This window comes from Atractosteus spatula, chromosome 12 (assembly GCF_055471065.1).
Source record: "Atractosteus spatula isolate fAtrSpa1 chromosome 12, fAtrSpa1.hap1, whole genome shotgun sequence".
Taxonomy (NCBI): Eukaryota; Metazoa; Chordata; class Actinopteri; order Semionotiformes; family Lepisosteidae; genus Atractosteus; species Atractosteus spatula.
In genome coordinates, this window is record NC_142717.1 from 13,150,019 (window position 1) to 13,176,858 (window position 26,840).

Genomic DNA, 26,840 nt, shown 5'->3' on the forward strand with positions numbered 1-26,840 from the left:
CCCAAATATTCATGTAAATCTCAATATCCTGGAGTTTTCTTTTTGTCTTCTGTCTTATACCATGACAAACTGCCATGTCATTCCCCCTTTTAGATCCTTTATATGTGGATTTAAGTCAGAAGTTCTTACCTTTTGCACTGATGCTGCGCAGATCTGTGATTTTCATTAAAATCTTTGGAAACATATGTGGTTTACTAGGTCTCCGCTTTCTTATATAGATCTTTAATGCCTCTAGCAGTGGTTCCTGTAGCTTGTCAACTTTTGCTGGTTCCTCAAGGTCTTGTCGGTCTGTCAATGAGAGTATTACATCGTCTTTACAAACAACACATTTTCATTATTATGTGTTTCAAAGCAGATGCTTGCTTAGGCCAAGCACCTTTGAAAAAGGCAGAAGTCACACACAATGAAATAAAATACTGAAACCTGTTTAGGAATTGTCAGACATATTTTTTTTCCATTAATAAAACTTGCTTGGTTCCTTGGATCTGCCAGAGCCTGTCTTGGCAAGCAATGGACACCAGTCTACTGCAGGACAGATATATAGACCCAAACACATACACTCACACCAGGGTCAATTTTATAAAAGCCAATTAACCTACCAGTATGTCTCTGGACTGTGGGAAGAAACTGGGGTACCCAGAGAAAACTCACTTGCACATAACATAACATCACTTTATTAGCCCTATACAATTTCTTGCATTAGGAATTTGTCTTTTCGCATACCCCAGCTTGCTCTCCATGAGACACACAGGCACACAGACAGGGAGAGAGAAGCTTAGGGTTAGAGCACAGGGTCAGCCGTTGTACAGCACCCCTGGAGCAGCTGGGGTTAAGGGCCTTGCTCAGGAGCCCAACAGAGTAGGATTCCTCTGCCAGCTGTGGGATTTGAACCAGCAACCTTCCAGCCACAGGAGCAGATCTTTAGCCACAGAACCACCGCTCCACCCCACACACAAGGAGATAATACAAACGCCACACAGATAGCACCCCAGAAATAAAACCCAAGTCCCCGGCCTGCCAGGCAGCAATGCTAACAGCTATGTCACCATTAAATAACTGTCAGAGGAACCAATGATAGTACAATATAGTGGTTCAACAACAGCAGTGTGTGTGAGAGCTAACTAAAGTCAAATTAGAGAGCTGCAGTATTCAACATTGCCATATGATGGCAGTATGTATATATTAAACTGCTGTTTTCTAGGAAATGCTTCTTGTCAAGCCCATTTATAGAGTTTTACGATAGTGGCTGCACTGTGTGATCCTATTTTGGCATGTTGTAGAGGCTGTAAACAGTTGATGCAGAATGTGCTCAATACAACTTAATTATATGGGTGCTATTGTACAAAGCCTTAGAATAAATTTGTTCGTAAAAAAAATGTATTATTATGAGACATTAAATGGCTGGTAAAACTTAAAACCTCATGGAATCTAAAACTGGAAAAAAGCCAATGAAATAAATGTTTCTGCATCACTCATGTAAGGACTGTTTTCAATTTCATGTTAAAATGTGTATGTTTATATACAGTACTCAAGTGGAAAATAAAAGTCTATTTAAGATGGTCCTTTCTAGCATTGTGAAATGGCAAGAGTTAATTAATGTTTATTGTTTTAATTTACTGTATAACTTCTTCTTTGAAAGACACTATAATCTAAAGAGCTCCTCCATGTAAGACCTATACAAAGAGTACATCTTGTCCTTTCAAGACCAGGGAGTTATGGCTAATCTCATGGTGTTAGATCACTGATGCCCCAGATCTTAGATCAGAGTTTAACAGCATGGATTAAATGTACATGTAATCAACTTCTTCCTTCTGGCAAATATTTTAGGGTTCCAGAAGTGAAACAGATACAAACATTCCTTCGTTCCACTATCCATTAAAGTTGTCAACGCAAATGTCAAGGATAAACAAAATTGTGACTCTTACAACCCACTTGAATGCAATATGTTTTGTGATGCGTTATAAATGTTACATGTTGTTATGTATTATACATGTGCAATAGAGTGATGTGCAATGTTTTTCTTATTTTTTGTAACAGAATAGTGTGCAATGTTTTTTTTTCTTTTTTTTTTGTTTGCATTCTATTTAAATGTACAGGAGTGCTGTGTGTTCATAAAAAATTACCCTCAGGGGACAATAAAAATCTTATCTTATCTTATATGATAAGAAAGTATGTATGAAAGTAATGTACATAAACATATAAAACAATTTATTGTATGATAACCAAAAAAACCCACAAATTGAATATACAGAATACATTGCATTATCATTATCATATTACACTATCACAGAAATGTACTTTTTAGTTTTAAAAAGTGTTCTTTCACAATTCTGGTCACATAACTGTATTTTTATTGCACTTAATAACTAAATGTATAAAGACAAACGCAAAATGGTTGCTGTCTGTTGATCACAGCTCCTTCTTATGGTGCACACTGAGCATGGATCTGTATGTATATGTGCACTATATACAACTCTTGCTTGATGTCTAGTTACGATCTCTAAGACATCTGCATCTTAGCAATTGCTGGAACTGAAAGTTAAAATGAAGGCCAAAAAAAGATGAGCATTGTCAAAACCTAACAAAAACAAACTGAAATCCCTCTTAGTGAATTTAAATTTATATATGTGTATGAATGTACATTACAGACAACAAATCTGAAAGACTGTCTGTTTATTGTAAATTAAAAGCTTTGTGCTTTAGTAAACGGAAAATTAAGAAAATAAGAACAGAGATTATGAAAAGAAGTTCAGGTGGGTAGCTGCGTCAGTGTGCGTAGGCTGCAAAGGAACAAGTAATTATTCATGCTGAAAAAGTGAAAAGAAAGAAAACACAACTTTTTGCCTGTAATGGAATAAACCTATTACTTGTTCCATTCAGAAAATAATACAGCAAACCAATACATGGACCAGTGATAAAAGAACAAAGGAAAGGTGATTGTCAATTTAAATTGTGCACTTGTAATTATAGAGCCTAGTTTTCTAGTGATAATGGCTTGTGTTGTAGGGATCTGCAAAAATTAGTTTTTTTTCTTTCTTCCTCCCCTCGTTCAGATGCTCCTTTCCGATCCATTTTCCTACAACCTGCAGTGATGAGCACTGCGCACCATGTGGAGATACGCACCTCCAGAAATGAGACAGATGGCACTGAGGAGGCCTGTCTCCGTGTCATCCATCTCTAAAGGCAGGAGCTGATTGGCAAACGTGAAGACGAGGTCGGTGAGAGGGCCAAATCCTGCGTTGTGCATTTGCGTTCTGTTCAGCGTAAGGCCGTCGGAGAAGGTCATTGTGTCCTGGTCTGGCGTGTATCTTGTACAGATCCGGAGAATCTAGATTTGGGAACCAGATGAAACCAGCTATAACCAGTTGAAACCAGTACTTCAATAAAACTCTTGCTCTAGGTCCAACAATTACATTAAAGCTTATATATAATTTCAATGCATACAAATTAAATACAAAAAGAGAAAATATCTAATAAAAACACTGGTAAGACGGAGAACAATTTTCTCTCTCGGAAATGAGCGGACAGCACTGGAAGAATGTACTGTACGTAATGAAAACTACATTTACTTTTCAAAGCATTTTGTGATCATTATATGCAGCCTAAAGGTCTTTGCCTATTCTTTTGAGCAGCAGACCAACTAGGCCTAATCTTTTGGCACTGTTTCACTTTCATCACTGCCAGGCAACAGGCTTCAAGATGAGTGGGAGGCAAATGCATCTCTGTTGCAAATTAACTGCAGTAACAGGCACATTCAGCTTCCTTTGAAGATGGCAACCTACATAGTCACTGATACCACAGTAGTGTTAGCAGTGTCTTTAAAAGGTATTGGAGGCTAACAAAGACAGCTGCCCCTGTCTGACATTCCCAGTAAAGATCTGAGAACAGTGCTGGAAAAAATAACATACATTTAAAAATGTATAAAAAATGCATAAATTACAAAAAAAAACTTCGGAACAGGGGAGCTGACTAGGGCATTTGGAAAGTAAAAACTATGCGAACACAGGAAGAAAAAAGCAAGGTCACCAAACAAGATACCTTAGCCCATATTCGAACCCAGGACACTAAAAGTGCAAGGAAGCAACACTAACTGCTACATCACCATGACCCTCTGTATGGATCAACTGATATATTAATATACAAGTAGGATATATACCGATAACTAATTTGTGATTTTAAATGCAGGATAGTAAAACATACTGTAGTCTTAGTCTTATATTAGCGATTGACTGAAACAGCTGTTGAGTCTAGTTCAAGTTTAAAGTCTTTATTGCCAAAAAACTTACACTGTAGAAACACAGTGCCCAACAGTTTTAAACCAAGACTTCTGAAGTTTTAAATATTCAGCGATAACACTGCCTTTGTGTAATGTGACTTTCAGGGTGCCTTGATTCAATTTGTCAATTTTATAGCTTAGTCTCTGCTGAACTAATAATTAAAATAGATAAGAACATATATAAAAGCACACATTTGTTTCATTTATTAATTATATTGTATTCAGGATGCAGGTAATATTCCTCTTTAGTAATAATTATTTAAAAGATTAAGTACCTTCAGCTACATCATTGGTTATTGGTATCTAAGAAATTGAAAAAGAAATTTAATTAACTGTGAAATGGAATATTACTCATTCTAGAGTAATATTTTAGTAATTAGATCCCATAAAGCATTAAGGAACTATTTTATGCTAACTCTGAATTCACATGTAGGCTTAATTGAAATTGTACCCCATTGATAATATAGCCTTTTTCCAGATGACACCTTTTGAGGTTGGCTTTGACAATGAATTGAAAAACAACAGAATTATTAAAGAGAATAAAACATGTTCAACATGACTCATGCAGGCGTTGCTGAGAAATATTATTTGTTTGATCTTTCTTTGGAGTCCGCAATGGGATTTTCAGTCAACACCATAATGGAAGAAAGCAGTTCTGAGAATATACAGTATGAAGTATACAGTATGTGGTTATCCTGTAAAGCTCTCCTCTTACAGAAATCCCAAAGGGTTTAACTGAACTCAGAGGTTATGCAGTGGAACAGAAACCTAAATGTTCAACCTGCTTTGTACTTTTAATGAGTAAAATTTACATAGCACCATATTTGTAGGTGTCTAGAAGTTTCACTGCTGTCAGCCTTTAAAACTCATCTCGAAAGTTCTCATTTTGCACAACCTCAAATAAATGGTTTGTAATTAACTCTACTCATTTTGGACAATGTCATGGTCTGTTTTAGTTCTTTTATTCAAAAAAAGATATGTAGTCATGAAAAACAGATAAACGGTTTCACAAATTGTTCAATTCTTCCTTTAATCTCCTTTATTTCCCTTTCATCTGCAATTTATAACAGGATAGTCAGCTTTTTAGGATAAATACAAAAATGCACAAGGACTTCAAACATGTTCAGACCTGTACAGTTCAGTCAGTACACAAATAAAATATGTTTTTTTTATGTATGATTAGAACACTTATTAATATCTGTAGGTATTTACAGTCTTTCGTAGATAAACAGAAATTATATTAGAGTGCATGACCCTAACAAATCCTGTATGCAGGTTGTTTATTTTTCAGGAAACTGAACTACCAGTGGAAATTAAATAGGATGTAATGTATAGTGTTTTGGCAGTAGTATCAAATTCTTGAGATATTTTACAAAATGGTTAAACAAAAACAATAATGTCTACCCCCCCTGCTGAGAGGCACTGCTGACCTGTTGCTTTGGAAAGTTGTGAAATACAGTAACATAGTGGCAGAAATTCTACTTTGCATAACACAGATGTCCTATTAGTATTCGCTACTTTTAGGCAGGCTCAGCTAAGTCCTAGCTCAGGTGAACAAAGCACATGATTCTCAGTTATTCAGTAACTGGTACTGCTTTTGGATTTGGACCGATTCTACCCTCCAGGGTATTTCTACATGTAATATTCCATAAGACACATACTGTACTGTAGCTCATTGGAGCAATGCATGGGAACATTTCACTCTTGATGTATTTTGGGGGCACAATAAATTCGTTTTTATACCACATATAAAGCACAATACTGTTAAAGGGATAACACTGTTGCAAAAAATAAAGTACCTGTTTACTTTATAGCCATCATTTGTAAAACAATAACTTAGTTCCCAAACCATTTGAAAGAAAACAGTTAGAAATGATCCATCGTGAGAACTGATGCTGCCGTAGGAAAGAATCGAATGATTCTTCTTGAACACCACAACCGAGCGATTGTTCACTTTTTAAAGCCCTGTACATCATAATGGGTTTCATCCCTTTGTGTGGAAGACTTAGTCAAGTGTTGCTTATCATAACGCTGGTAACATTGACAGGCCTGTAATTAGTTATAAATTGGTTCTGCGCTAGAGAGGAGACCACACACCCGAAAGAAATGAAAACATCCACGTTTGTGCTCTGAAAAGGGGAACAGTAATAATGGTTTCCTGGGGGGGAAAAAAGAGGCAAGCTTTCATTTAAACGTTTTTGTTCTATAGGAATGTTTGATACTGTACTGTATGTTTCTAGATACAAGGAAATCGTTTTGAATTGTGCTCCAAATACATACCATACGTAATGCAAATATTTTAATAGAAAGTTTGTCAGTGGTATATTTTCAAAGTATGATTTTGCATATACTGATTTCAAGACAGACGTTCTTCCTGATGCATAGTTCAGTTCATTGTTATAGATTAAGTTGAGCATTACTGTGATCTATTAATTGCTGTTTTGTTTATCCCATTTCTTAAGGGGGGCTGTAAGGAAAAATCCTCTTTGTCCTTGGTAACAGAAATTCTCAATTGTTCCAACTGTTTACAATTAATTTGCTGAAACAATTTTTCTTTAATGAAGAAAAAAACTATAACACAACTATAACATTTGATATTTGCCTGACTGTACATAAAAGAAATGAAACCGAATCCTGAAAAACTCAAAGACAGGGCAGAATAAGCTAACCCTGACAGTGCAGTTCTCCATAGAGTTAAGGAGTTCTGCTCAGCTGCAGGTTTTTTTAACTGTTAGTCCACGTGAAGTAACTAATTCTGAGGAGCTGTCAAAGCAATGAGCTATGATTCAGAGTTGTCACAGACTGATGAGTGCGAGGAAGCAGTACTGCAGGACCTGAAAAAAGTTTGCTGTAAAGATTGCACTTTTATTAATGTTTTATTATTATCCCTACAACAATCCCTACAAAGAGTTCAGTGTGCAAATTGATTAGGAATCCTTCCAATCCAAATGAACAGGTAATCTTCAATGTTTATACTGGTATCATTAACTGTGTTAAGTGGTAAAACCATTCAAAACACTTACCAGAATGTCTAGACAGGCAGCTTTGAGAAGAGTGATTTGGTCAGCGATAGTCAAACCTGTGAAACCAGGCACTCTTTTTGCAAATTCCACTATTTTGATAATGCACTTTGTGGCCAGCTCACTGAATTTGTCCCATAATCCGAGGTCTAGCCGCACACGGTGATCTGCACTGGAATTCTGTAGAGAAAAACGACAGAAAGGGTAAGACAAACACCTTTTCATCAGTTTCCAACGACACTCTAGTGTGAAAAGGAGTGGAAAACTACATCTTTGATTAAACAATCCAAGGAAATTGTTACAGAACTGTATTTCACATTTGCTTCGCTCGATTTTAAAGACATGAAATTCATTACTTTGGAGAATTTCTAAGAGTTGTACGGGGGTTAATACACCTGTGTCTTCTTATTATATTATATAACTCAGTTAAAATTAACACATCACAGTATGTCAAGGCACAGATGTCTTAGTTTTTCTAGTGTCAGTCTTTACTTTGCTGATTCAAGATATGTGGAAGCAATTCAGCAAAATTATTACGCCCCTTACAGAAACACAGTGTCCTAAAGTCTATAACATGCTGAGCTCAACTTTATATCACCTATCCTTCACAGTCTTTTCAGAACAATTTTTCTTTTTTTACAAAAAATTAAGAGTTGCCAGTTATTTGCTAACATCTTTGCTCACAATATTAAACTCCTGTACCTAGGGAGGGAGAATGAGGAGGTGCAGACCGGCTCTTCCAATCGGCCATCTCACTGAGGTATTCACTCGGATATGCTACAGCCTCCACAGTCACTTACTGGAGGACTGCAGGAGAGGCACATACTTTATTGACACCACTGCAAACCTACCCCAGGAAGTCACAGGGTTACTGATTCCCTGGGAACCAAGAGAGCCCTGGACAGCTAATGACAACCCTACTCCTGGCGGCACTGAGCTAAATGTACACCACCTACCCTTGTGATTCCTGTTCATAGTCAGTTATGCGATTTTTAAAATGTAATAGATATGGAACGTGGCCAATAGAAATCAAAGCAGAAACATCAGAACATAATGTAGAATCTTGCAATGAAGGAGGAAAATGAATAAAGGCGGATACAAATTAGTCCTCCAGTTCTCTTCCTTACAGGTTAATTTGCATAAACAATGTCAAAGTGACAGTTCAAAATTCACGCTGCCCTTTTTTAAAGTCATCGCTGCATAAAAGAAGCATAAATCTGCACCAAGTACAAATTTAGCTGGTTTAAGTTTAAAAGGTTAGCTTCAAAACTAGAAGATTCATGCCACATTTCCTTAAATATATCAATGTAAACTCTGTGATGAAATGTTGTTGCTGACAGGTAAATAGGATAACTTTGATGTCAGCTCATTAAGAAACTGGATGCATTCAAAGAGAGGCTCCCTGTATGAACAGTGATAAAATCATCTCTCACACTACAAGGAAGCCTGTGATCATCTTCTAAAAGAAGGAACATCCATAAAAAACAGACTCACTTAAGGAGAACAGAAGTGTACATAAACATTCTTTTCATTCGATCAAGGTCTCCTTTTAATCATCTAAACCAGCAGTACCAATATCTAGTTCATTCAACTGGTTTGCTTGAAAATTAAAGTGGAATGCAAAAATTTCTAAACACCTTAGGAGACCAAATCAGAATTAATTAGTCAGGAGCAGGAACATGCAAAGAACATGCAAACATGCAAACGTTCAATTTCACTAAAGTTCCAGTCATCGACCGTGATTTTATCCATTCACGTTACAGTAAAACACAATCCAATGTAGAATTACGACATGCTTTTTTTTCTGAGGTTTTACTAGGTTGGAGAAAATGATTTGTAACTTACGACGTGAATAATTTGCTCGTTTTAGCTCACGGTGTCAGGAGAAATAACTTTTACTCCAGCGCTCATGAGGTCCACAGGGAAGTAATCATTCAACATGCTGGGATGAGGCCCTACACAGATCCCAGGGAAATTCAATCTGCTTGCAAGCATTTATTAAGTGCTCTAACGAAGAGCTTTTCAGTCTAAACGGAACCAATACCTATTTAACTTTATATCAAGGTACAGCTCAACAACGCTGTGAACCTCCTACTATTAATCCATCTAGCATTAGAAAAACATTAGTGTTTCTAGCCATGTTACGCAGAAGTAGATGAAAATGACCAGTGTTCTCTATCAATACAAGTACAAGCAGTACTATAGACTGCTAAAGTACGTGGGTAAGGTCATGTTTTTGTTTCTCTTCCTGCTCAAGAGCTTTTTAAAACAGGAGATAAAAATACAGAAGCACCACAAATTCCTGTTATCCAGAGCTATTGCTTATTATAACTCAATTAGGGAATGGATAATACAAGTGCCCAGATTAAACACTCCACCTTTGTGGCTCTAAGCCTGGGATGTGAAAGTGCTCTGCCAATTGTCAGGAAGGCTGTTCCACTCCATGAAATCTAAAGTGTACTTCACCAACTGCCCGGAGGTCTTCAATTAACAACTCAAGACCTCACTTCACAGAGACAACTGCATTTTTTAAAACAGAGCCATTTGTGAATGAGCAGGACACTGTTTATACACTGTTATGGATAAACTTTATATTATATACTCTTACACACACATATACAAGCAGATCCTGCAAATAACACACTTTAGAATCATTATGTTTTTAGTGGACATCTCTGCAAAGCCTTTATCAGTTCTGCTTTCTAGCACAGTGTAATGGCCAGAATAAACATAAATAAACATAATCATTACTACTTTCTCTGCAAGACTCAGAATGCATTCACTTTTGGAGTGTTCCATGGAACTGCATTTTAATTTCTTCCAATGAAATGTCCAAAATATATGTGCGAGAACAGTTAGGATTTGGGGATCTCTGTAGTGCTAAAAGTATACAAAGAGAAGAAAGCTTTAAGGAAAAAAAAGATTTTAGACACTTTAAAACATTGGTTTTAACATTTAACATTAAATGTTAGTTTTAGAACAGTTTAAATAGCCCATATGCAATGCCTCATTTAATTTCCTCTGGGATGCTCAGAGTACTTTAATTCACAGCTGTGTCAGATACGCACATGGAGTTGATGTGTATAGCTCCAAGCCAGGTTACACAAGTGTGACTGGCTTCAGATTTTGAATTTATTTTCTGAATTTCTATCGTAGCCTCTTCTGAATCTGTAAGCTTTTCTGAAGAAGGTGGGAGATTAACAATATTTTAAAATGTGTTTTTAGTGGGTGCATACCGGTCTGTTAGAGTGCATCATTTTACATATACTGTATCTACATTTTGCTATTAAGATGTACCGACCTGGAGCTCATCCAGTATAGATTCTCTCTCTGAGCTCCATGACTCAGAAGCTGGAAGCTCAATCCTGGTTCATTTTACTAACCGACAAGGACTGGATGAGTGCCACCAGGGGTAAGTTCGGGATAAATCGTGGGCTTTTCGACTCCCAGTGAAACAGTATTCACCGTGACTTCCCAAGTGCATACAGGCACATAGTGAAGTTGTACAGCTTGTAGTGTGTGAATGGTTCAATGAGTGAGTGTGTTGGAAGAACATAGGAAGGCGTTATTGGTAATCAGTAGCTAATCTGGCCCTTCTTGAAAGAAAACAGGTAACTGGCTTCAACAACACGGCCAGGTAGCCTGTTCCTCACTCCCAAAACTCCCAAGAGCCTGTCTGCTCTTCCTCATTCAGCCCATGTGAGTGCAATTCTCTTGCTGTTAGCCAAGAGGAAAAAGACAATTGCCAATTCCAAATTGGGTGGGAGTCTAATAAAACACTTGGATATTTACATCTAAATTTTAAAAAGAGACGCACCGACTTAAGTCCCTCTTTTCCTCATTGAAGTCCCCATTATTCAATTCAGTTTATTTGCCATGTGCACAAGCACAATGAAATGCTTATTTCCAATACAGGGGAAACACCAAACTTAAACACAGAACAGCGGCAGCAACAGCGACAAAGTAAAATGAAATACAATTTAAATAAAAGTCAGCACAGCCAATGTGCAAAACAAAAACATCGGTGTGAGTGAGTGTTAGAGCTTGAATTCAATAGTCGGACAGCTTGCAGGAAGAAATCGTCTCTGGAGGTTCATGCCTTTCTGCTCCTATAATGCTTACCAGAGGGCAAGGGAGAGAAAAGTGAGAAACCAGGATGATTGTTAACCTTATTAATACTCCCCGCCTTCCTGAGACAGCGAGTTATGAAAATGTCCACAATAGAGAGGAGCTGTACTCCAGTAATGGACTGGGCTGACCTGATTACCCCCCATAATGCCTTTCAGTCAGAAATCGAGCTGCTGCCAAACCACACTGTAATATCACATGTGAGCACACTCTCAACAGTCCGCCTGTAGAATGTAGTAAGGATAGTTGAAGATGGACCACATTTTTAAACTGTCTGAGGAAGTTCTTTGTAGCTCCTGTTACATGCTGGGACCATGTTAAATCATTGGTAATGAAGGTACCCAGGAACTTGAAGCTGCTAACCATCTCTGCAGCCACCCCATTGATGAGAATAGGGGTGTGGTCCCCACGTTGCTTTCTAAAATCGACATTAATGTTTATGTATGTTGAATAAATGTCTCAGTTTTCTTTCTTTTAAATTCCCCAGACCACCTCTTGGCCTCATATTTTGACTCTCTCCCTCATTGTCCCTCGGAGGCAAAGAAAAGGGAAACACTGAGATTTTCTTCCTCCTTTTTACTTTAATATAGAATCAGCCCCTATGTGTTCCTGTATATTTTATATATTAATAACTTGCTTGATTGGTAAAAAGTGGTACTGAAGGGGCAAGAGTGTCTTCTATTCAGTTATTGTTGGTTGGTTCACACATTTAAGGAAGGAGAAGGAAAATTAATGGTATCAGCTACACAGAGAAAAATAATAAATGAGCACAATGAGTTTAAGGAGAGTTCAAACTGTGTCCATGTAGACTTGAAAAAAAAAATCAAAAGGCAGGATCTCTGAAAACTTTTGACTATGGTCCATGCATCTAACCTTGAATTCATGCATTTTAGAGAACATAATTTTCTTAAACTACAAAAAAAGTTTATTGATTGAATTAAATATCACTTGTATTCTAAGTTCTTTGGCTGCAAATAGAATGTTGGATCCCAGGCACTCTTACTTTAAAATAAACAATTGTACAACACGCCAATGTGGTCCTTGTAATTGCTCATTATTGTTGTAGATATTGTTGTAAAAATACCATAGTGAACAGAATGAACTCCTGCTGAACAGTTTATACAACAATTCCTGTGTTTGACTGGGAAAACTATAAGTTATCGTAGAGTGTATTCCAAATTTTCCTTTCTTAATGTACATCATACTGTTTCGTGAGGCTAAGAAACAGGACCGGACCCAGCTTCTTGGGAGTCCTAGGCAAGACCTTGGAAAGGGTCCCCTCCAGGTCACAATTTGCACATACACTACTATTATCAGCTCCCAACACAACCTTATTTTATATTTATATATAAATGCTCTATATTTAGAGCATTTATATACATTAATTATATACTAGTAATATTCTACTTATATATTATATATTATATATACTATTGTATTGTATATTATTATATACTAGTAATATTCACATGTGACGCCATAGTGAATATAGCCAACTGCTATTGGTTTATGGCACTGATCAAATGATGCTCTGTGTTGATTGGTAGGTGTGGGGATGGGATTCATGTACAGTAAGTTAAATACCACAGGGTAGAGTTCTCATGGGTTAACATGTTTGGAGTTATATTATGGAATAAAATGTCTTGTTCTTGAGCTGCACTTTTGTTGACCCAGGTCATTTTTAATATGCAAAGTGTGCGAAAGAAAAGAAGACAATAACCAGGAAACTTATTAACCAGCTTTGAAAGAACACATAAAAAATAAGTGACAAGCAAGAACAAGAAGCACCAATTTTACGAGATGAACATGTATTTTAACAATGCAAGTAATAAAAGGGAACATTATTAACAATAAACAGCGATAAACAGAACCTGTTGCTTCAAAATTATAGCACGTCATATTTTACAGATTAACTTTACAATTACATTGAAACCTTTGTAGAAAGGAAGTGTAGAAATAAAGATGTAATTCAGAAAGAAATAAGGGCACTCAATACGAAAGGGAGGTGAGATCAGTAAGGCTGAGCAGATGGGAAAGATTTATAAAAAACGTCCATAAAACCAATTCGCCTAGATTTTTCGGGAGGCAAAATCATACATTACATCTTCATAGATTGGTAGTCAGCACACTGTGTGATTGATACTCATGATGGGCCAGTCCACTGAAACGGTCTTCTGCCATGGCTGACCTCAGGTATGTTTTAATCAACCTGAACTCTGCTCCTGCCGCTGTCACTGGGAGAGCGACTGCAATCCAAAGAGCTACAAAACCCTCATTCAATGAAATACATAAAATACAGTTTATGGACTTTTAATGCCAATTGCGTATAACTGCTAATTATTCTTTGGTACTGTTCATTCACTTTCACAGTTTTGTTTGGCTACCTACAATCTGTTAACTTCTGATAAAACACCTCTAATAGTCTATGTGCCTAGCTTGAAAATGTGTCAGCTCTACTGTTCGTTAGTTACATGGATCTGACAGACACAAACACAAATGAAATACATTTGTAATAACATGCACTATTACAGTGACTTCACCTGTTCTGAGATCGCTTATCCCACTCTTCTTTCCTGCGCTCCAGAAACATATTCCGTACTCGATTATGACAGGGCCTCTATTAGGATAATTTACAGCAGCAACAGGAAGAATCTCTGTAGGGAATTTTTCATACACATTTGGACTTGCTGATTAAAAACATGTTGTATTGCACATTGAGGGGGGCCACTGGTGGTCTCGGGACCCTAGGCAGTTGCCTAGTTCAACTGTGCGCAATGCCAGCCTGGCTAAGATATAAAATGTTCTTCTTCATTAATTACATTTTAATGTACATAATACAACTCTGAAAGCCAGATGTTATGACGACACTATTGCCTCAGCGATTAGCTCCTCCAGAGCAATAAACTCTGGTAGATTGTTATTCAGCAGTTCTGGGGTGATTTAGAATGGCATTTCATTCATTTTAAGTTAATAAAAAATGAACAAATATCTAAATCACAGCAGCTGTCTAATATATGGTTTAAAGGCTTAGTCACAGCAAAAGGCAAATAAACTACAAGTCAAGAATGTTTCCATGGCAAATGTTTATTTTATAGATTGCCGTCAGTGTCTGACAGCAGCCATCATACACAAAAATGAAGAAACTTCTTTCTTGTTATAAGGAAAAAAAAACTTGAGTCTAGTATTATCCTTTATTTTTGAGACTAGTGGATGCTTAACTTTATTTTACATCTGTAACTAAACCTAACTTTTGTTCAGAAAAGCTTTCACAAAGTAGCAAAATTTGGTTCACAGCCACAATTAACACAGTTGTAAATGAAGTTACATCACATATTACTAAGTTGCACTTCCAAGAGACATTACAGAGGCTGGCACCTGAACATCTTTCATTACAAACCGGTTTTATAGCAGTAAGAAAATCTTAATTTGATCTTTCATCAATGCTGGAAAGTGAAAGTGCACATAATTTTACCAGCACACTGTTTAAATGTTGTTTATAATTCCTTTGAGATATGTGCCTCAGTACATTGACACAGGTCACTATACAAGCAAAACCACAAGCTTGGTTCTTATTATTATTGTTAGCACTTAGTGTGGATGCAGTAGAGGGGATCCATTGCTGGTCACAAGAGAGCAGTATGTGGATGAAACTCGAAACATTATCTTCAGTTAAGTGAACAATATTTTATAGCCATTCTTAAATCACTGTGAATGAGGTTTGCAAGCAACTACTGTATGTAGTGCTTTATAGGATTTGTTTCCAATAGCCTGAATGAACAAATACAAACTCCCCTTATTTATGGAATATAGATTTGGATATGAAAAACAGTCTTAATCATTGAATAAATGTTTTATGCCTCAGAGTAATTGTATGCCATTACCTTATATCAGATCTGATCAGAGACAAGACGTGACAAGGCAAACAATTATTGTCATTGTCATTAAATAAAATTGTAATTTAGTTTTGCTAGGATTCTTGAAATATTGCTTGTCCAGAGCTCTTTCTTGGTGATGCGGCAAAAAAAATCCCTTGAGGGATAATAATAAAGTTAGAGTTTTAAGTGGAGGATTTGAGGCACACACTAATTTTTACATAGACATACCTGTATAAAGAACATGACCGCTGTTAACAACTAAAAAATTTGGAAAGATTTTTTTAACTTTAACTTTTATTAACTATGTCTACTCATTCATCCATTTGACTACAGCAAGGTAAACTGCAGGCACAGTTTTTTAAATAGTAATTCCCAACTAACAATAGTTAAATGTATATTTATCAAAGTCATTTTTTGGCAGATTTTACGTGAACAGTTGGACTTGTCCAGATAGGAGGAGAAGATACTGTATAACCATATCTACAGTACATCATCTTTAAGCAAGACCTGGCCCCATCAGTACGTCCAGGTTGCCACTGCAAGTGGTGTTGATGAAACATAGTGTTGATGGTAGAACTCTTCTAAACTTTTCCAAACCAGTGCCCATATAGTGACAGGTTTCCATCAATTTGGATGAGATGTTAAACTGGTCTTTTAACAATTTCATAGCACTTTCAGAAAGAGTAAAAATCTACTCTATGTTTATACAAACTGGCCCCTAATTCCCCCTGATTTAATTGGTGAAACAATTTCTCATTTCTCTGTGTAGTAGGGTTGCAAATAATTCTTCCAAGTTTAAATGTGTGAAGACCTTTGGAGAATCAGCACATAACTAAGCCAAACAAGCCCTTCGAAATAAAACTGCCATATGGAAACTCTATGACTCCAACCTAGCAACACAGAGGCATTTCTAAATTCCTAACATTTCTAAATGGCGTCTTCACAAAGGATTGGTGCTTTTACAGGCTAATACAGTAGCCACACAACACACACACCAGAATAACAATTACTGCTGAAAGATTAATCATTCCAAAAACTGCACACTGGTTTATGCAAAAGATTGACCAATGGAATGTCTGCATTTTACAAAAGGTTATGTTATGGTTCTGATTATAATTCTCTCCAGAATGCAAGATGATGTTGATAATGTAACTATATTGAATACAATCTCAGTGAGAATCTAAGTCTCTCTGCATGGGTGTACTCCATAAAATTGGTCTTAAAAATATTAAATGTTAATATTTTGACCATTTCAAACATGTTAATTTTTCTCTGCATAAACTGTAGGAAACAAAACTATCAGTTTCAATTTGTAAACTCATGTCCTTGCAGGTTTTTCGTAGTTATTTATGTTTCTACTTTCTCTGTCTCTCTGGTATGTAATTCATTAAATTTTTGGGATTACCAGATGTCTTTTCTTGCCAAAGATAGACTTACAAATCACTTCAGACTGGGATTTCGATACTTTATAATAGTATAGTGGTGTCTTAACTTAATCTGAAGAAAGTTAAATAAACTCCTCTCATTTAAACATAATAACATAATTTAAAAGGCATTTCAACAAGATAGAAGAAATATATTTTATATATTAGAAGGCAGCATGGTTGTGCAGTAATTAGCATTGCTGCCTTGCAGTGCTAGGGTCCTGAGTTCAAGTCTGAACCTGGGATGCTATCAGTGTGGTGTTTGGGAGGAAACCCACACAGGGAGAACATACACAGTCCAAAAAACATACTTGTAACTGGCTTCTGGGAAATTGGCATGGTGTGAATGTGTCTGCCCAGTGATGAAGTAGTGTCCTGTCTGGGGTGTATCCTGCCTTGTGCCCAGTGTGTGCGTGCCAGGACTGGCTCAGACTTCCCTGTGACCCTGAATTGGAAGATGCAGTTAGAAAATGAATGGATGGATTTTTTTGAAATGACAGAGTATTCTCTGGACAGAAGATCACGGATGGTTGGCTAATGCTAATTAGACACACTCAAGCCTTGTGATTTAGTTTAATTCTTATACATGTGTAGGTCTAGAGATGTATAGAGTGATACATTCTGTTAACTGATAACAGCACTTCAACTAAGGAAGCTGAATTTGCTTTAAACATAGGATGTTTCTGCAGAAAACATGAAAATGGGACATTTCACTTTTCATTTTATCCAGTTCCCCTTTTCCCAAATTATTTTTTACGTTTAAAAATGGATGGTATACTGTGTTTCATTTACAGCAGTACTGAGAGTAAAATAGATGTTCAAAGAAATGTATTTAGTCATTCAAGTCATATTAAAACTGCTCTACCTGACCAAATAACAGCTCTGGACATATGATTCAGACTAGAATCTTGTTAAATTGACTAATTATTTTGACACTTAGCATTTAACTTGCTGTGTTTTGCATTTCAAGTCTCCTAATACAGCTTTCTAAATGACAGTCTTGGTCCAAATAACCTTAAAGCTCTAGAGTATCTGCTCAACTGACCTTCTTAAACAAGCAATGTAATACTGTTGAAACATTACTAGCTCAATCAAAAAAACAAGAATCATTTCTAATCCTGACTTAAATTAGTTTGACTTTTGACCTGAAATGCATTGTGAGTCAATGCTCAAGTAAACTGCACTTTCATTCTGTCTTGTAAGGTAAATCAATTATTTTATCAGAAATTAAAAAAGAAAGTTTGATATTCTGATATTCCCCTCAAGGTATACTGCTGTTTATTATCTAAACAAGTGTCAAAATCAGCCCACTGAATCTGGCTCTTAAAACATTAAATTAAAAATATGTAATACTCAACAGAAGTCCAAATTCTGCAATACTATTTCACTAAACTACATTTAAAAAACTGCTATTATGCATTGATTAAAGAAAAAGAAAAGGTTAATTGCATGCTGGAAAGTAGAAAGAAGTAAAAAATACTATGTTTTGGTTCCAGAGCCTTCTTCAGGTGTGAGCTCTTCAGACTACTTGAAATACCAAGTATGATGGCGATGACACTCCAACCTCTTACTGACAAAAGAGTTCATGTAATTACAGGATTAAATATTACTTCTACAAACACTTGTTATACAATGGATAGGCTATCACTTTAACAAACCACTCATTATCAGATTGTCATATGATTAGTGACAAATTAGCATAATCTAAATTTTACTCAAAAATGCACAGTAAGCAATTATTTCTAACGTGCAAGTAAGTGTGATATAAAGGAAACTTAAGTGTAGAAAATTATCAAGACTGAAATGAGACCTGTTGCTCACAGGCTTACTGAATGTAGTTTCAAATTCAGCACAGCAAGGGGATCTGAGGCCCAGAGTCATGTTACTCATGGAATTTCGAAGGAGGAAAGGGATTAAAGAGCCACAGTGATCTCCTGGTCTGAATCCAAGCTGAATGCAGTAAGAAGATCTGAAGGAAGTCAGAGCTGTAAGGAAACCCACCAACCCAAACAGAATTAGAAAGCCTTGCTTTGAACTGGGGACATTTTACAGCTGCCAACATCATGTAGAGAAACATTCACAGCGTGACAGAAGCCAACAAAACGAACACACAAAGAACCCATTTTCAGTTACACTACACTGGTGTATCCTGCTTTAATTGTACTATAAGAAAGTGAATTTGACATTATTAACATTGCATATTCCTTATAGTGCATAGCTTAAGTACTGTAGACGAATAGGAGAATGAATATTTTTGGTTTTGGCTATAGATAAGGCCCATGAAAAAGAACTTATGTAGTGATTCATTCTGGCAACACATCTGTCCATCAGAGAGCCACAATTAACTTGTTTAAGTTCTATAAATGCCAGTTATGTTTTTAACCACGATACTTATTTATTTAAACAAGAGATGTGTCTATCCCCTTTTCCCTCAGACGGTTCTAAACTATTTTAATTATGAGAGAAGAATTAGCAAAGTGGCCATTTTTTAATATCTTGTCAATAAGAAAACTAAGTTCAAGTCTGAGGTCAAATATCTACTTTCTTTTCCTTCCTTGTTTTTTTATTGGTGTGCGTATCTAGCAGGGTGAAATCACCAATGTACAAGCTCTGGTTACAGGTGGTCTGATATTTTAGAAAATAATTATCCATTAGGTAAAAACTACACACTTTAGCATTAAAGTTAATCTTCTACTCATTAAATTGCACACATAAATCTTCCTACTTTAAAATGAGTGTTGTTAATTCAGGCTAAACATGACTCTAACATTAATAAAAATACATTCATAAAAGTACATTGCTATATGCAACGAATGCATTTTAAGAATGCATGCTGATGTACAGTATGTGTAAGGAAAAGAGATAATGAAGCAAATTGTGTCACCTAAATTTCTTTTTTTGGTTTTTGACAACGTACGACAACGTACTGAAGCAGAGGCCATTATCAATAAATTATTATCATGTCTAAAAAACAAAGTTCATTGTATATGATTGCAGCTGCTGCCATGTGCTACACTGTAGTTTAAGACATTTGATTTGTTATTTTCTGAATATATGAACACCAATACATCTCTGCATTTCCTGGACTCAAGAATGTGCGATGCTGAGGTTTCAATCATTAAAGGTATAATAATTAAAGGCAAGGAATGGACCAGACCCTGCTACTAGCCCTTCAAATTTTAAATTGAGGGTTTAAAATCAGTAGTCTTCGCTTACAACAATTAGAAAGCCGAGAAAAATTACATCTTTTACCTTTCCAAAATGCTAGCAATCACTTCATTCAAACCACTACAGTATTAGGATAGTGACTCCATATGAGGAAGAAAAAAAACTCTGAAATCAATTGTTCTGTAGACAGGTAATGGAGTTCTGAAGTATTGCGCTACATCCACAAATGTCAGGGTCTTTACCGCGAAGATTCAGAGAGAAGCCCAGTGGGCACAGAGCACTGAAGAGCAGTTTTTGGTCCTGTCACCAGAAGGCTGTTAGCAGACCCACGGCCCAGCCTGCTGCAGCCTCCAGGGATTGAAACGTGTTTGGCTGCAACAGCAATTCCTGTTATTGAGGAGAAGCTCGCACTGAATTGGTTTGACTGCATCTAACAAGGGCAGGAATAAAGAGCTACTGCCCTAGGAGCACATAGCAGCTCAGGTTTCACTTCATTCATGCTAATACCTCGCACTGTGAAGTTATCGATTGTAAAAATCACTGATCAAATACTACATTCAAAGCAAACAGATTAAAGACAGTCCATATCCATTTCTGGTGCTGAGATGTCACAGAAGCAGGATCAAACACTGCATACAATTAGAGCTATGATGGTGCAAACTGCACCTGGGTGCATGCTGTAAATTTAAATTCTGCTGTATGTTCTGACCACTTCCTGGAACAATGACTACCGCTTCTTATGGAGAATCAGCAAGAGAACTTTCTCCTTCCACCCCAAGGAGGTGATCCATTGTAAGCAGACAGGCATGGTCCCTGGTTGTGAAGACATGATTCCTTCTGGCATAAATGTTGTCTGAGGGCATCTGCAAGCCACACCTGTATCTTGGGGAGGTGCACTAACCTTCACATGCTTGTGCACTATTGTCTATGCTGATACGTGAAGACAAAACAACACATTTTCAGCTTCATTTAATGCTGTTATAGACTTTGAAATAAGTAAACATGAAGCCTCGTATGTAGAAAGTTAAAAATAAATAACTTTGTCCCGGAACATTTCAGCATCCACATTTGTTGTTAAATGTGCTCATGTGCTAAGTTTAAAAACTGCTTATCGTGGAATTATTTGAATCCTCTCAAAAAATGAGTTACATTGGATGGGTTTTATAACAATGACATGTATTTAAAAATGGTGATGCATTTTACACATTATTTTTTTAAACTGATGAGTACAACTAAATAGAAGCCCTGATAAAATTAAAACAAACAGAATGATAGCTAATGGATACTTGCTGAGATTACTGAAGCTCATTAATATTCATAAACATGATTCACAGCATTCTACTTTTTTGAAAAAAATAACTCCCACCATGGACCTTAAGTCTCCTTTAAAATTACATTTATATCTCTGTGATGTCTCTAATGATTCCTAACCATGGCATAACAGCTGACTGTGTAATCACATGAAGGTGAATTAAAAGGTTTTAGGTCATCCCACCATCTGTAAGCTAAAGCAGTTACTGAACTTACTCAGGTCCATTTATGTTCATGCCCATAAAGCATAATTGTAAAGGGTTCATCTTCCCCACACACTCCCTAAACAGCGATGAAATCCATTCCACCGAAAGACAAAGTCTGCCATTGGAGAATTCTACACTTAAGGCTTAAGGTGGTGACATCACCTGTAATAGGATATTGTATCTGAGCCCTGGTACAATAGCAACCTATTTTCTTTGAAAAAACACACCCATCATACACCCCCCTCCACAAATCTTTTAATTGAGAACATCCAGAGTTCACCATCATATCCACATTAGTGATGGAACCTAATCCTCTGTGGTCAAAGCAAAGCAAATATCCACATTCGCAGCCAATATCTGCTGTTAAGTTTTCACTGAGTCACAGTACATGTGTCCCTTAATGAGTCAGCCAAAAAGGTTTGCTTGACTTGGCAGCATCTGTATATCATCACAGGGAGTTGTGTACAGACTGACAGCTGTAATATTAGTTAAGTATGTTCCTTTTCCATTAAAAGGTGCTTTAGCTTATTTTTGTCTTTCCTTGATTATTGTAACACATTTAACATTTGTTGTTTTTGCACAGTTAGCAATCGAACCATGAAGACTGGATTCCCTGCCTCGGTCGGCCTACAAACGTATCAAAGCAGAAAAGGAGCAGTTTTACTTTAGAGGAAAAATATATGCTTTGGCTAACAAACAGGGGGAATGATAACTGTAAGATTTTTTAGCCTGCAACTACTATTTATAATATTCACCCACTGGACGAGTATCATTATTGCCGCAAAACTTAAATTAATTACAAATTAAATGAATACTTTTCGGGCTTCAGTGGGTTTACTCTACGTTGAACTCCATGGTGGCTAGAAATCTACTTGTTTTGACCCTAAGACACATTATAAAATAATAATACAATATAAAGAAATTAGGTAAAAAATCACAATACAAAAGAATAGAGGAATTTATCAGAGTCCCTTGAGATTCCTACATTTATGGCCTTTATGGTGTCACCTCAATACTCAATTGTGTGAATTTCTAATTGATGGTTCCAAAGTCTGTATTTTGTTGTGGTTTCTTAAGAAAAAGTGACTGGAAAACACTTGGCTGCTTCTGAGACTTTGTTTGAAGGAGCTCCATTTTTTGTACATGACCGTGGTTTAACTATTAGTGGAACATACACTTGTAACTTTTACTGAGCTCTTGGGTCTGAAAGGGCATATTTATTATATGCCATATTAAGGGCATATTTATTTATTATATGACATATTTTACCCCAAGAACTATGTTTTGAAAATAACTTCTAATAGGAAGACCCAGACACTGTTTGGTTTTTGAATGGTTGTGTGACATCAGACCATCGTAGTGTCTCATCTTGGGGCTGAAACACATACCTTTATTGGGCTGAATTGTGTTACTGGTTCACTGGGTTTTTGAGTAGATACATGTTCTTAGATGTAAACAAAATGAACTGAATAATACTTTACTTTTCAACAACTATGTTCAAGGCTGCTGTAATCAAACAAAATATTTCTCTGTGTGATTTAGAAAGACGCCTGTTGCAATACTCATATTTTTATCAATTTTTTAGAATTGATTTTGTTACGAATATATTTTCTGCAGAATGTACAATAATCCATTAAAATATTTTTAAACACACTTTAAAAATACAAATAATCCACTACAGGATATGTATCATCACCACATTTTACTCTTTCTTGGTTGGCTGAAGGCACCAGAATATATTTGATGTCTCACATCACACATGATTTCCTGTAAAGTAAGTACTCTGTCACAGATTATGGATTAAATAACATAAGACAGGGTCAAGTATTAACTCCTACTAATGAACAACACTGCACAAAAATTGACTCATACTGAAACTGTTTCCATAAAAAGTTAGCCTTTCCTTAAGGCAACATAAAGATCATATGATTTCATTTGTGCTAGTCCATTCAGGACATGATGTTCAGACTTAAATGTTGTATATAAACCATGAATCATATTAGCTAACAAATATAATTGACTAAATGTATTGATCCCATTTCATGAAAACTGCTTTTCAGAAAAAGCAGCTGGAAAAGAGCTTGATTTAACTGGAATAACTGAACAGGGCAATAAAGCAATAAAGACTAACAGGATATTATGTTCATGTCTTAACATTCTGCTTAATTCACTTCAACAAAATGGAATGGCTGAAACTTGATTACATAAACCATTGACATTACTGTGGACATTTTATAAATGACAAAAAAAATAAGAAATAACTCAAAAGAAAAGCTTACTTTATTTCTTTTTTAAGTTCAACTGGCAAACCAGAGGGTAAACGATGTCATCTGTGACGCATACCCCTAAGGTACCGCAGCTCAGAAAAGTAAAGACAACAGAGCAGAGCAGTGTTTCAGTCGGGCACTTACTGTAGTGTATTTGCCCAGCTGGCAGAGGGAAGGAAATGTTTCCTGATGAGCCTTGCGGATCTTTGCAATAAGGTCCTCTAACTCTGCTGTCAGCTCGTAGCTCTCCGTGCATTCTGGCTTTGGAACTTCTTTCTTCTTTTTATTCCGGTCATTTCTAACAGCTGAAACCACAACGTAAGCAGATTCAATAAAAATAGAAAACATGCAAAATAACAATACTGTCCCCCTATGGTAATAATACCTCTCTTGGATGACAGATGTAGAATTAACCATTTTTCACCATACACAGTGAGATACAGTACTGAACAAATTGTTCTCTGTTGCTTTACATGTGATTGCTTTACAAAGGTTTGAAGAATTGCTTATGATACAACTTACTGAAATATCAGGCTGGTGTGTCCCTTACAAGCTCAATTTCACTGCTAACAATTGATGTGGCTGTAAAATGACATTTTCATCATCAGTCTGGTATTCAGTTGCGACTGATTTACAACTAATGAAATCTTAATCTTATAAAAAGCCTTGTGATTCCAGTTTCTTGTTGGCAAGACAACCCTAAAGGCTTCTATATCAACGATGTTTTATGCAGGACAGTAGACCGCCTTGTTCATGGAACAAAGCAAGATGCCAGTAGCTTTTATAAGAAAACATTATGTTGTTATTTACCTTATTTAAATAAGTAAGGGCAATCACGATCTCACACACAGAATCCTGTGATTTACACAAACAAAACATAATAGAGATATTAATGTACTATTAAAGGCCACACCTAAAACTTAGGAGAAAATAAACAAGGATCAGCCTTCAATAGTCTGCTTTCTCATCACAAATATAGATCATATGATGAACCTCCAGAGAGCTTGGTAGTGTTTGGTGTTTTGTGGCTTTTTATAAGACAACATCACAGGAGAATTGCAGCTCTAAAATTGAGAAAACAAATTAATTCAATCCTAAAATATGGGTCCTAGTTTACATAAAATGGCCCTCCTACGGAAAACTATGCACATTTAATTAATTCTGGAAAGGCACTCTTGTAGCAGCTTATTATCAGTACAGCACATCTTAAAATAATTTCTCAAACTCCCTGTTCGCCTGTACAGACTCCATTATTTTCTGTTGAGGGAAGTCATATACTTTTACGCAAGTAATTAAGTTTGAAGTAATAGTCATTTGCTTTTTAAAGAACCATTAAAAGATTAACCATATGCTAACATTTCAGTAAAACGCCACAGAAAATATTTGGACTTCATAAAAACTCTAATTTGGTGCCATGCTCTGAATGAGTTTCTTAATCCATCTCTGAGAAAATCTCACAATTATTGCAAAAAATCAAGGACGTTTTTTTGAAAGCTCAAAAGTACTATACCTTTTTTTGTTAAAGTAAATATTATCACTGACTTTGACATGTTTTGCTAACACATTTATCAGGCTCTAGATTATGTTGTATGAATTACATTACATAAACAAAAACTGTATGTTAATGACAGCATTTTTATAAAGGATCAACAGACATTCAGTAACGGCCTTCTTCAGGTGAAGCCTTCAGCCTCTTCAGCCTTCCACAGCTGAAGAAGGCTCCACGGCCGAAACGTTGTGTTCTCTTTCTTTTTTTTTTTCAGCATGGAATAAACCTATTACTTGTTCCTTTGCAGCCTACGTATGCTGACGCAGCTACCCACCTGACATTCAGTAAGTATGAGGACTGGTTTTGTGTGTATCTATAGATGCTTCATCAGTGTTGTCCTTAATTACTTCCCATTTACAATCAGCACTAACTGGTAGTAATCTGATCAATGCTAGAACATCTACCAGACCTTTACATATGCACCCATCTAAATGTCTGCAAGTAAAACTAAGCATTTTTTTCTATTTCTCCATTTTACCAGGTGGATAATTTGAAAACAACTCCCCATTTAAAAGTATGACCTGGAGACCCATTTACACTGCAAGGCATTTACTGGAGCATTTTAAGTGAAGTTACATACAGAAAGCCTTACGTCTGGAGTCTAGAGGCCTAACTGTCATGCTCAGACTAGCAACAACTCAACATCAGCTCAAAACTGCCCCGGGAAGAACCGCAACACTCCCTTGCATTTCTCCCAGGGCTTTGATTCTAACACACTCTGGTTTGGTTTGGCCTTCCCCATACCAAGCCAGCACACAATCATCGAATTCATTATTCCAGATTCCCCATTTAATTCCTGAAACGCCACAGGAAAGGTGCTCTGTCATTGAGCCAAGTGTACCAGCACGGCACTCTGTTCTGCTACATTACTATGACCGTACAAACCAGCAAACCTGATCCCTCCAAGTTACCCCGAGCCCTGAGACCTGAGACCCGAATCCTGCCTGCCTCCCATTCAGCCAGCATCATTCCTATGGCCTCTTCCCCAGATTGTTCCTGTCTGCCCCAGTTCCTATTCTTCTCCTGGGCTCCCATTCTTGCTTCTCCGCCAGCCTGCAGGAAATACTGAGGGCCTGCCATTGGATTCCCTTCCTGCCTGTCAGTGACAGCATCCCACATCACAACACTGACAACCACTCTACACTCCTGCTCAAAAGCTGTGTAAGGTTTATATACAATATCAACCATAGCGCTAACAATAAAAATAATGATATATCTTGCTTTAAATCAATTCAAAACACTTTATTCATTCCCGGGGGGGGGGAATTTAAGAATTGGTCATTCATCCAATACAATCAGAGCCAAAGCCAAGCAATTGGAGCAAGGCAGGATACACCCTGGATGGAACACCAGTCCATTGCAGGGCACACAGAGACACAGACATGCGCAATCACTCACACTAGGGCCAAAATTCTCAGAAGCCAATTAACCTACCAGGAGGTCTTTGGACTGTGGGGGGAAACAGGAGTACCTGGGTGGAAAACGTATAAAAACACAGGGAGAACACATAACCTCCACATAGACAAAACCCCAGGAACTAACCACTGCACTACTGTGCTACCAAAAAGTAATAATAAGAAAAAAAAGAACAAATAAAAGGCTAAAACGTAAGGTGT

The 26,840-nt window shown here is 36.7% G+C and overlaps 1 protein-coding gene across 1 annotated transcript in view; it reads right to left on the reverse strand.

Moving 5' to 3' along the window:
* Positions 1-26,840, reverse strand: part of LOC148822685 (retinoic acid receptor beta-like) — a 76,777-nt gene that overhangs the window by 2,154 nt on the left and 47,783 nt on the right. Inside the window, exons 4-7 of the mRNA XM_088929587.1 lie at positions 23,820-23,980; positions 7,300-7,476; positions 3,124-3,328; positions 130-288 (exon numbers count right to left, since the gene is read on the reverse strand). Coding sequence (XP_088785713.1) covers positions 130-288; positions 3,124-3,328; positions 7,300-7,476; positions 23,820-23,980 — 702 coding nt within the window. The remainder of the gene's footprint in view (positions 1-129; positions 289-3,123; positions 3,329-7,299; positions 7,477-23,819; positions 23,981-26,840) is intronic.